Genomic DNA, 12461 nt, shown 5'->3' with positions numbered 1-12461 from the left:
AGTCTTAGGAAGCGATATCGTCGATATATTAACGCGTCTTCCAGTGCGTGAACGACAAGTGCGAAATGTGACTGATTTGTGGTTCGCCGTTCGATCCTGTTGCCGCCAGCCGAGAGTTGCTATGTCCAGGAGGAAGCAGGCGAAACCCCGATCCCTGAAACGTAAGCCACCTACGTTTTCTGCATACTCCGATCTTTCTTTCCTTTCTGTTATCTGACATCGGACACGCAGAATGTCATGAGTCAGCTTCGCAACCTGGTGCTTTTGCTTTTCGCGATTTGTGTATGCGAACGCCGAGTACATCGCGAGATTTCCGTGGATGTTTTAATATTTTAATACGTGGTATGCTCGAATTTGGTATATTGGCACATGTGTTGTACGTGACCGTGGCACACGTGACTCTGCAATGTATGTGGCCTTGATGGTGTAACGACAACAACAAAATGCAAGACGTGTCGAACCTCAGGTAGACGTTTGTTTACTTTTCACTCCGCGTAATTTCCATTTTCATGCGGCCTCCCGTGTTTTAAGCAAGTAGTCATTAGAACTTAGTTTTACCACAACATTGTTAAACCTTACATTCTCCAACTATTTCTCGCATGAATGAGGGGCATGTGTCCCCAAACGGGGGGATGGAAAAATAGAATCGTAGGACTTTTTCTCGTTGTTTCGAATGAATGAAGGCGAAGGTGACAAGGTGTGTGACAATAGGCAAAGAGAGTAGCAGCTTGCTCTCATCCGGAATGATTCGAGCGAGCATACGCGTGTGCTCCTGGATAATCGGGATAACAAGAGAGACGGGTAGAGTTGAGTGAAAGAGAGGGAGAGAGAACAACGGCTGATAACAGGCTAAGAGAGAGGAAAGCACGGGAAAGCGAACACACGTAACAGGGTGAAATAGAGAGTGAGAGAGGAATATCGCGGTTCGCGGAGAGGAAAGAGAAAACGCGAGACAGCGACAGAGCGTGTGTCTGGTGTAGAGAAAGAGGGAGACAGAGTCGGTAGTCAGCCAGGATGGAATTAGGTGGAAACCCGCGGGACTGCTGTCTCTCCCCATGGAATTCCCAGCCTCTGTAATCACCAGTTCTCCTATCCTATCCAATTCTGGTCACACTGCCTCCACCTTCTCTCTTTCTCTGCTCCGCTGTTTCTCTCGTATCTCCGTTCCTATCTGCTTTTTATTTTCCTACATCTTTCGCGTTTTTTTATTAGCGAAGGAAAGAGTTGGTTCACGTTACCCATTCAATTTTTTGGCTCACCTCTCATTGACAAGTAAGAAATATGCGTTCCGATAGAAGTAGAGAATTTTTCGAAAAGATACATATTTACTACGCGCGTGACGCGCGGTCGAGAGAAAAGTTTCGTAGCGCGGATCGTAAATACGGTTCAGTAGTAGCGGTCGGCGCGTAGCTCCCGCAGTAGTACAACTCAACAAGTGTACCAGTGCAACCATGACGTGTTTGCTTGTTTTTTCTTTCAGCAACGAAAAATTCTATTGCATAGCGGAACCGACAATGGACAAACGAGCAAGAATGATAACTATACATGCCGGGTTCATTGTACCCAATATCATTTTACGCGTACGGTTCTAACAATTTCGGCGTCGAAGTACGGAAAGTGGTAGAAATGGGTTGTTTCTGGGAAAAGCAATTCGATGTCGGGCTATCGGATCAGCCGACGGTACTACCACTAGCAGAATTCGCGGTGGAACATCACGAACACGCGGTTACCCACGAAATAGCAAGCCCTGGCTCGATAGCATTGCGAGCATCGGTGATATAGGGTGTCGCTAATTAATGCACGATAATGAACCTGGGCGCAACCGAAGCTGTATTAATGGATTCCAATGCCCGTCATAACGTTGGACGATTCCGGGCAGCGCGGCGCATCGGTACAGTACCTACGTAACTGCGTTAATGGAGGCCCATCTGTTTGCGCTGTCGGCTTTTGGGTTACTTATGCTCGTCACTCGCCCACCGAATAATCATCTCGTCCAAGAGAAATTCTCTCTCTCTCTCCCCTCTCGATATGTTTCTCGAAATTTGATAGGGAATCGTGATCATCGCTCGCATCGTATAACCGGAACATGGAATTTCAGTTTTTGGATTTGATCGATAGTTTTTGGGAATGACGAGATAGTTTCTATGAGATTCTTCGAGGGGCAGACGTTGCTCGATGTATTATCGCAATTTCTCATTACGTGGTAGTGGTAATAATCGGCATTAGGCAGGCACGTCGGGCTGTGGCCACGGATCGTGGTAGCTAATAGTAAACATTATAATCGAGAATCGAAACGCAATGACCCAAATCACTGTGCATTATGCTTCGGGATCGTGATTATAATTTGCGTCTCTCGCGTAAATGCGTAATAATAATAATTTAATTAACGGTGTACCTCCGCGGTCGCATTTCGATTATGCCTCGTTCAAGATCTCTCGTACGCTCTTTCAACTCTTTTATCGAAACTGGTCGCGCGTGGACGATTCGTGGAATATTTAGATAAACAAACGGTTATACACGTAATATGGAAATTTCGAGCCCAGTCTTTTAATCCGCGTAATCGTGCCCGCTCTAAAATTTAATCCGCTATTAGTTTTTGCAGTGACAGCCCTAATTCCGCTGCCGTGGTTATAGTGATTATAATGCAACTTCTAACTAGGATTAAGTCATCGGCTTTTCGTTGAATTATGGCACGCTAAGTGTACCCATTAGATTACTCGGATTAATTAGCCGCGCGCACCAAAAAACGAAACGTATATCATCCTTCCACCGAGCTAAACCTGGCCCCGGAACCATTCCTCGGCTACGATTGACCTTTCGATCAGCGAGATTCGCGAACAAAGCAAACTGCACACGTGGTGCACGCGGCGCTAAGAATTCCCGGCAAAAGTGAGCGGCCGTTTGAAACGCGTCGCGTGGCCCTTGCCTCAAAGGAATACCGCCTGTTTCTAACAATAAGTCTCTCGCGCTCTAACAATAAGTAACGCGCCTTCCGCATGCCGGCCACTTTTGTAACGCCTCGCGTCCCACCTGCGCACCAGTTGCACGCGGAGCTATGAACGAGGCGATCCCGTATGAATCTCGCGTCGATCGATTCGCGAACGGGGAAAAATCGATCGACTCCCGACCACCTTATGGTCACGATGATCCGGCTAACGATATCTCCGGAGGATCGTCTTCCCCCGGAGGGTTCGAGGACGAAGCTGGGCCAGGGCTTCTCAGTCATTAATCGATATGCCGTGAATAAAGGAGAGAATCGAGCCGCCGCGGGTTATCCGGTATCTCTGCTCCCCGGTTGCAACCGTGCCGTACGTCTTGGACTCGTGACAGCCAGTCAGACAGCCGAGAGAGAGCAGCCATTGGGAAGTGCTCCGTTGGCTCCGGCTGGCTGGCTGGCTGCTACAAGGGAAGTCGAGCCGATTCCCGAGGGAACCTAACCCCGGCTAGCTCTGACGCGGGCTCAGACTCCCGCGGGATCGTCGCATCCGCCTACGAACACCCTCTGGCCCTCTGGCTCCGACACGGTACCTGGACCACCCGGGATAACTCCGGTGCCACCATTTTATATCTACAATATCCTTCCGTCCGCTGAACAACTTTTTCAACATTCCGATATACCAGAGGTGGGGAACCTTTCTATCACTAGAGGCCACATTTAAATTAGGCAGTAATAAAGGAGGCCGCTATAATTTTTTATATTTCACTGTTGGTATTTTTATTTGTTTAAACATATATTCTTCCAGATCTTTAAATTTTAATAAAAATTACATAGTTGAATGAAATCTTGTACGGGTCGACGTATCGCTATGAGGATGATGAGTGGATATCAAGGCCAGAGCTCTTTGCATCTCCCGCAGAAATGTTTTAACAGTCGCGAATATAAATTTCGAATCGGTTCAGATGATCTTCAAGTTTTGTTCGCTTCAAACCCGCCGTCCTTTCGTGTACTAATCGGGTACGAGACTTCGTCGTAAAGAAAATTGTAAGAACGCATTAAAAAAAATGTAAGAATCGACTTTCCGTAGTTCCGTTTTAGCCGCGAATGCATCTAGCGTTATCGAAAGTACAACGTACAGGGTTAAGCCGCAATATGCAGTTATTCCCGGACGAGGCAGCTACGTGGGTCATAATAATACATCCGTTTAACGTTATCCAGACTCGAGGGGGTGGGCTCGAGATTGCGAGCTGTATTTTCGAGAGCTTACGTCCTCGTCGTACGTAGGACCGTTCGTATCACGTCGCTTCTTACCTCTATTGTATTTGTGCATCTAACGCACACGTCGGGACGATAACCCGATCCTCTTTACCTTTACGATTATCGTCCAGACCGGACTGTCTTTCCCCGTTTACGTCACCGTATTGTTAACGATATTTATGATAAATCGAATACTTACACGCGCACCGGATACCGAAAATATTTCACTGACCCATATCGACCTATACTTCATCCCCGATCAACGTCGTTGTCGTTACAGTCGGTTTTCTGATTTCTATTCCTTTTCTGTATCAACGATTTTCGTATTGCTATTCAATCTCTCTCTCTTATGATAATAATAATACTTTATTTCACGGATAGAGCCTATTATTACATAAAGAATATAACAATAGAAAGAATACAATAAAAATAATGAACATAAGATAAAATAAAAAGAGAAAGAAAAGAAAAGAAAACATATATAAAATTCTAAATAAGTATAACAAAAAGGACGAAATGAATCAGAAAGTGATTGAGACTAGGACTAGCAAGTATAACATGATACAGTAAATGTTTGGGGAATATTAGCGAGAAGAAACGCGCGTAGGAGTCAAGGCGTTGCGTATTTCCCTTTTAACAAATGTAACTCCATCAATGATTGAGCCTGATTCATTGACTGTCCTGCAAGACCTAGTGATCGGGTCAAGCTCGCCACCTCGAGGATAGTCACGGTATGTTAAAAGTGGGGACAGGTCTAAGAGGTCTGGGAGGCACATGCATTCTAATTTGCTCCATGAGAGTAAGGGCAGTCGATGATGCCTCCTATGATGTGAGACATAAAGCACACCTCTCTTATGGACCTCCTATCCTTGAGGGATAGTATCCGAAAGAGATTCATGATAGAATTATAGTTGTGATCGAAGCGATACATCTTAGTCTCATTCTTAGTCGACGCGCGAGAGAACAAACGAGAATGACGGTGAACCGGTTAAAAAATATAGGGTTCGTTGAAATTCGAGTCAATTAGGGATACAAGACAGTAGAGTCCTCGCGGAGAGTGATGGATGGAGCATCGAGGAGGCATTAACTTCGGAGGAAACGTAGATGGTGGTACGGAAGATGAGAGAGTTTGCTTGACAGCTGACAGGCCAGAGGGTGCAAAGGTTCGATCGAAGGGTGCCGGCTGCCTTGGCTGATGTCTTGTAGAATATTTAAGACCATACGTATACTTACCTCCGCTCCCTACTCTCTCTGTTGTTTCTCGTCTAATGCTACTCCCGGCCTCTCTTCAACTTTTCTTCGCCTCATCAAACTTTCCCGATTACTCTGATCGAGGGAATGCACGAAATTCGGTTTTTATTCCGTCGTCTCGCCAGCAGTTTTCAGAATTTTCCATTTCTGCGAGAATCGCGAGACAGATGAATGAAGATACTTATCATTGCCTGGCAATTGATAGAAGCGAAGGTATGAGAAAGAGAGGGTCGAGAGATGCAAAACTGACAAACGACCTGTTGGCCACGTGGACAGGGATGCAATTTTTTAAGTTTAATTTTGTGGTTCCACGTGACAAACGGATGACTCTGGTACACGTTGGGTGTCGCATCGATGCGTTGTACTATATTTCACGCTGAAAACACGGCTCGTCGGGTCGTTTCGCTTTTAATGATATACACTACCTATACGTATACGCAGCAAACGAGCGAGCCGATTTGCTTTTGTATTTTTCACATGAAATTTCCTTTTACGCTCGTTTAAATTGCGTGAAAAAAAGCTTGTTGGCAAGCTCGGAGAGGAGAAGAGAATCAGCCGTGCTCTCTCTCTTCTCTTCTTTTCGTAAATACAGATTTTATTCTTCCGGTAATATGCAAATGAAATAGAATTAATGGTCCGCTCGTTTCTCCGCAGGAGACGAGGAGTGGGACGACGGGAACGAGCAGAATGTCCTGGCGGTAACCGAGCAGGATAATGAGACAACGGGAATTAAGCGTGAGTGTTACTTTTTAAACGCTTAGCAAACGTTTACACTTGGTCTCTACTTTCTCTCTGCTCCTTCTTTAGTTTTGTTCCACAATTTACGGTTTCGATCGGATTGATTCCAGAGGATGACGAGGAGGAGGAAGAGGAGGAGGAGGAGCTGCAAAGGGCCTTCAGTCGTCATTCCGATGGTGAGCGAAATTCTTTTAACAATTGCTAACGCGAATTAATATATTCATCGTGAAATGCAGTGGCCAAGCGATCGATTCAAAGTAGAACTTGTACGCGGTTTTCATACAATGGATAATCTTTTAGGGGAACGTTATTAGTGTGAGATGCATCGATCAATCGCACGAGTCACTGCATACTCGCGGCTCAGGGTAAATCGCTGGAAGGGGAAATAAAAGAAATGTATACCGGTCGCGGTTAACCCAGTGAGAGAATCATAATATCCGTGGAATAGACTCGGTACAATGCGGCAGCGACTGGAAGACAAGAATCGTCGGCAACAATGGGTGAAGAATCGAGGGGTGGGCTCGGTCGTTGCGCATTCTGGTGCATTACTTTTATCAGTTCTCGCGGGACATTGGGTTGCGCGCGCGACGCAACAATGCGTTCAGACGCGTCGTCATTGTTCGTAGCTACGTACTCGTTCAAGAACTGCATCACCCACCTTACACTCTATGAATATGGGATTCCCTTTGTCCCGAAGGATTCTTACGACTGGCGTGCGACCGCGTCCCGTTCGTTTCGAGCACTCGAATTTTCTCCTCGATATACCGATTTTCCTTTAGAAATTTGCCAGTTTTTCGTACACCGCTTCGTGCCTATCGGTCCTAGAGATTCTTCGGGTCATCTAATTGCGAGCGACGGCAACAGGCTTAAATCCCGAAGCAAGAATTTTCGACGAGCTTCGAAATGCCAGGGAACGCGCGACAGAAACTCGATATAATTCCGGTAATTGTGATTTATCGCGGTTTCGTTCGACGGTCCACCGTTGCGAGCGAACAATTTTTCGACTAATACCCGATTCATCGTTGCTCATTTCGGACATATTTTTTAACGGAAATAAAAGGATCTATGTATGTACAATATCGTTAAGACAGCATCGTTCTCGCCGGTACTTTCGACAGGATATATCGACATAATAAGCACGGTTGGATCACCTTTGCCACCTGAGCCCCTATTACCATTCCAAGAGGAATTGCTGCAACGCGTTGCATCACAATTTTCCTCCTAGACGCATATGCCCTTTTCATTTAATATCCGTAATCTGATTTGATGCATCGTTATTTATATCAATTAAATTCGTACACGTTTCGATGGACGTCGGGTCATCGAGTACGATGCTCGTCCCGTTTATAAAAGCATCAGTGATCGTGAGAAAAAGACTGTAACGCGAGTTAATAAGCGCGTCCGGTTAGGTTCGGTTCATTTTATTTGTAACGAGCAGCGTTGGCGTAGAAAGGCCACGTATTTATCGAGGAAACGAAGGAACCTCGATGTTTTCGCTGGCTGTAGCGCAGACCCGGTGCTCTAGACTGCTCTAGAGCACGGGGAACGAGGACAGAGGCTCGAGTAAGGTTGCGCGAGTAGGAAAGAGTGGAGCCGTCGAGGCATCTCCCTTGGGAGGCGGTCGCCTCCTCGGGGATACAACCTCGTTCCAGGCTCCTCCAAGCCGGTTTTACCTTGGAGTATAAAGCGGACGTAAGTACACTTGGCGAAAGGTAAGCTGAAATAATAATCGGCCGGTGCAACGAGGAACGGATAAAAGTCGGGATCCTCGTTCTCTTCGGGGAAAAACGAGATACGATGCGTTGCAGTTATACTCTTATATGCGGATAGCGAACAGTTGCATGGTTGTTTCAAACTAACGAAATGCTACGATGCCCGAAAATCGTTTGCGGACTCGTTAACGGGATTACGCGAGCTTTCTTCGTGGGTTAACAGACAGGGACAGTGACTGGCGGTAGATTCGGAGGTCGTGTGTCCTTCCTGTCGTGGAAATTGATCGTGCTACGAATCCCGGGCTCGTAACGAATGGGTAATTGAAATCTTTGGCATTAAGAAAATGGGGGATCTGGGTTCTCCCAGCGGGAATAGCTGGAGACTTCTTCCGATGGCGAGTGACGAAATGCGAGAATGCGGTAGGAAGATTACGCGGAAACTCGTCTCTTGAAAATTACTGATATACCATATAGATACGTTCTCCCTGTCCTTGCAAAACGTTCTCAGTAATGGAAGAACGCGTGTACGAATTTTTACCGTTCTCATTGTTTTAACGTCGATAAACAAGTAAATATGACCAGAGCGATAGCAGCGACTAGAAAAGAGAGGGAGGAAAGGAGAGTTTTCTGTATTCCCGGGGGAGGTTCGGAAGTCCTGTACCTGGTACACGACTTAGGATCGGAGAGGTGCAGGAGGAACAGGACACATAGGTAAAGAGGGCGCTCAGGGAGGAAGAACAGCAGGGACACAGAGGTGAGACGAGGAGGAGGGAAGAGGGTAGCACGCGAGGGGAGTTGGGCAAGGGTATATTATGGGGAATGCCAGGGGAGCCCCTAGGGACCGGGCATAGCAGCCCACCGCGCATGCGTCGAGCTGATTAGTTCTCCCTCTTCCCTCTTTCCTCTTGGTCTCCTCTCGTAGTCTACCCTCTTCCTTCGTCTCTCCTCTCCTCGCCTCGCCTCGGCTCGTTCCCGGAGTGCTGGCAGCACCAGAGGAGAGCACAGAGTCCCATGGGATCTGGCCCCGCTGCCTCTTCGCACTTTCCACCCTCGGCCACCCCTTTAGACCACCTCGTTCTCTCCCGTTCTCCTCTTCTATTCTGTTCTTTCTTCAACGTACGTACTTCTTCTCCGTTTCTCTCTTTCGGATTTCGTTTCGAGCCGTTCTTCTCCATTGTGCATGTTTCATCTCGTTTCGACCGTCGCGTCTTACTTATTTAACAGACAATTCGATTCGTGACAGGATTAAATTTAATTAATTCCGAAAGATTCGATCGAATTTTTCGTCTGGTCACCGAAAAGGAGGCCAGAGAAATTTAATAGAACTCGATTCCTCGAGGACATTATCTATCAGCGCGCGGATCCCTCGGCGAGGAGAGGAGCATTTCGAGTCACGAACCGCGGTTGTTCTCGAATGGCTCTTGATCAAGAGCAAGGAAAACGGCTTTAGGTACAATGGCACTTTCTCGGTGCGACTGTACTCGCCCGATATACGGCTGTCCCAGGTGACGAGCTGCCGCGGCTCGTGGCACAGCTCACCGTCCACCCCTGGGACCTCTGGCTTTCTCCCTTCCTGAACCGCTGCCGCTGCTGCTTCTCCTCTTACGCCCTTTACACGCGTGGATACAAGCTCGTTTCGAACGTGCGAGTACACCTATCGAAATACCTTCGAATCGTCTCTCGGTTTAATTTTTCAGTTTCATCACGATTTGTGTCAGCGAGAACGGATCATCGACGTAAAAGCCGGAAGTACAGAGGATCGGGAAAAACGTCGGAGTGGGTCTCACTACGATCGCACTCTTCTACTGCGGACTAACTTTCTGTGCGAGTACTTTCGGTCAGAGGTTCGACATTTTCATCGAATTAATTTCACGTGCCGAACCGTTGAAAGTATACGCGAACACATTTAGGGCAAACAAGAATATGGAAACGCGCTCGCGAATTAATCGCAGATACTCGAAATTCTAATTGGTGAGGTACACAAACGCGATACCGTATCTGTGATCTCGCATGCATTCCGAATTACACCTAGGGCATTATACAAACCTAAATTCGTGCACGTGCACGTACACGATCGTATCTGCTGCTCGGACGTACGTACAGGCCTTGATCATAAATTTTCACTTGTACCAGCAGCTATCATTGAACGCTCGTTGGATTTTATTCAAATAATTCAACTCACATAATCTCCCTCTCTCTTTCGAGAGTCGTCTCGGTAAGAAGTTGTCAGAAATTTTACCCAGTGCCAAATACTTTATCATCGATTTATATCTTCCTTTTTGAGCTTTTATCTTCAAGCCTCATCGAAGGACGTCGATCTTATTCACAGAAAATGTTGCAGCATGACTAGTAACGTTGCGAGCGTCAAATTAACTGTACGAAATATGTCGAAAGGATTTCGAGTAATCTTCCTAATTCTCGCGTCCCATAACGATCGCGTTTCATCGGGCATCGGTACACAGTACACGGTACACAGAGGAATAGCCAGTGGAAGAGGGTTTAGCCAACCCGTTCGCAACGAACGATCTCGCATAAATACACATACTACCGCGCACGTATAATACGCGTTGCGGGGGAAACATTCTGGCGCGTGTTGTAAATCAACTCTCTCTCGTTTATTCGACTAGCGCGCTCGAAAAATGCTTGGCGCAAAAATTGCATGCTTTTTTAATCTCGCGCCGCCGGCCGTAATTATTTTCTTCATTGCCGGGCAAGCGTGTCTCGTAATTATCAGCGAGGTAACGTCGTCGTTGTTTTGCTTTCTAATTGCTTCCTCCTCATTTTGTTAATCTCGATTCTTATGCGAAAACTGAATTCGAATTTACACTCTCATTACCGATAATAGATCAAAGTTGGATTGAATGTTTGATCTCTGATTTCTGATGCACTTTGGCTTGCCAATTTCTCCCCCATTTGCGTTTCGGTGCATATAACCAGACGTGGATCATAGAATGGGACAACTAGCCTTTGTACGCGTTCCATGCTATGATTACGTTTGGTAGTTCTCACTTATAATCATACTCTCGTGTTCGAACTGATCCCGAGCTCTCGGCACGTCTCGATTTCATCAAATAACAATGATAATAGATAAATTCGGAAAATTTGTCAGAGACGGAGATAACTCGATCGTAAAGAGTAGGGCTGACAGAGCTCGATTTCGGAGAGACGTTTGAGGGAAGAGACGAGATACGGGTGCGATTTAGGAGAAGGATCGTTAGTATGGCCTCGGGACACTGACTCGCGCTACCTTTATCTCCTCGAGTTACCAAGTTTTACCACGGAGACTAAAGCGTCTCGACAACGAGCAGTACCCTGGAGTTATTAGCGAACCTCGCAAACTTCCTCCAGGCTTTCCTCATTCGTTTGCGCCGCGAATAACAACTGTTTTATCGTTCTTCTTATTTTACCTTTACCTCGATTCGAATAGGCAAACTCCACGCGCGCTTTCACTGGTCAGATCCTCGATCTTCGATAAACCTCTTTCGCAGCAAACATCGATTTACATTGTACAGAGGTGAAACTTACGTCGCGTTCTCTCTGTACGATCTCTGATAGTATTTTTACTCTTACGTCGAGCAGTGATTTGCGAGTTTCGAGCGATGGCATAAGTTCGTTATAGTTACCAGCAAGAAATTGTATTCTAGTGTCGATGACGTTTCCGGAATACGATATTAAGCTGATATCGAAATGTGACTTCAGCTGGGACAGGGTATCTGGGGAGCGTAGGGCCGGCAGCGAACTTAACTTTCGAACATACGTGCATGCGTATCGGGCTAACTTTATGCTAATCTTTCTCTCCTTGCTAACGTTTGTAACGCCGTTTCAAGTTAAGCTACGAGTTAACCGGTTTTTCCTGCGCTACGAAATTTCTATCGACTATTTCGTCTATTACAAATATTGTAATAGTACGTTTCATGTACCGAATAATTATTCTAATGCTGAAATGATAATGATTTGGAATGTGAACGAAGGAAGAATCAGGTGAACGGTTCTTAAGTGTCGTGTCGGAAGGCAAGAGAGTTCGGCGAGCAATAATTTGAACAGATCGTAGTCGCGGTAATTCCTCGACTAATTGGTTACGTCAAGACCAGTGTAGCCGATACACTGCGCCGGGAGTGTACGCGAGTTTACACCCTCGCTTCGTCTCGTGACGTCATGTTTACGATACGCAGGTGTGCGCGCCGTTTTATGGTTCATCTCGCCCCGTGAACTATGACCTCGATCGATACTTGTGCGATATACCGTACGAAATTTCAACAGGATCGATCTTGCAAGACTTATTTTCGGTTTCGTATTCGAAACGCTCTGTACTCGTAATGGTATCAAGTGGAGAACTGAAATTGGTCATCTGGTCAAGGATCGTGAAATATAAATGCCAATATTCGATTCATTTATTATTGAAAAATATCTAGCGATGTTAAATGACATCTTTTTCTTAATTGATCTTAACGTTTATTGAAAGAAAGGAGTGATAATTCCCGATCTTAAATAGTTTCAGGATTGGTCGTTTGGTCAAGGATCTCGAAATAAAAATTCTAAGATTCGTTTCTATTAATTTATTAATC

General features: G+C 46.1%; 1 protein-coding gene across 3 annotated transcripts in view; it reads left to right on the top strand.

Annotated features, from left to right (window-relative positions):
- L (zinc finger protein Lobe) overlaps positions 1-12461 on the top strand; it is a 48786-nt gene that overhangs the window by 803 nt on the left and 35522 nt on the right. For 2 of the 3 annotated variants that reach the window (XM_026816043.1, XM_018029345.2), the window contains exons 2-4: positions 45-161; positions 6101-6181; positions 6295-6360. In XM_026816043.1, the coding sequence (XP_026671844.1) occupies positions 45-161; positions 6101-6181; positions 6295-6360 (264 nt within the window). The remainder of the gene's footprint in view (positions 1-44; positions 162-6100; positions 6182-6294; positions 6361-12461) is intronic. The other variant, XM_026816044.1, reaches the window with a different exon arrangement.

The sequence above is a fragment of the Ceratina calcarata genome, unplaced genomic scaffold, assembly GCF_001652005.2.
Source record: "Ceratina calcarata isolate Rehan_Ccalc_2016 unplaced genomic scaffold, ASM165200v1 scaffold48.2, whole genome shotgun sequence".
In the NCBI taxonomy this organism is placed as follows: domain Eukaryota; kingdom Metazoa; phylum Arthropoda; class Insecta; order Hymenoptera; family Apidae; genus Ceratina; species Ceratina calcarata.
This window is presented reverse-complemented; position numbering and strand designations above follow the sequence as displayed.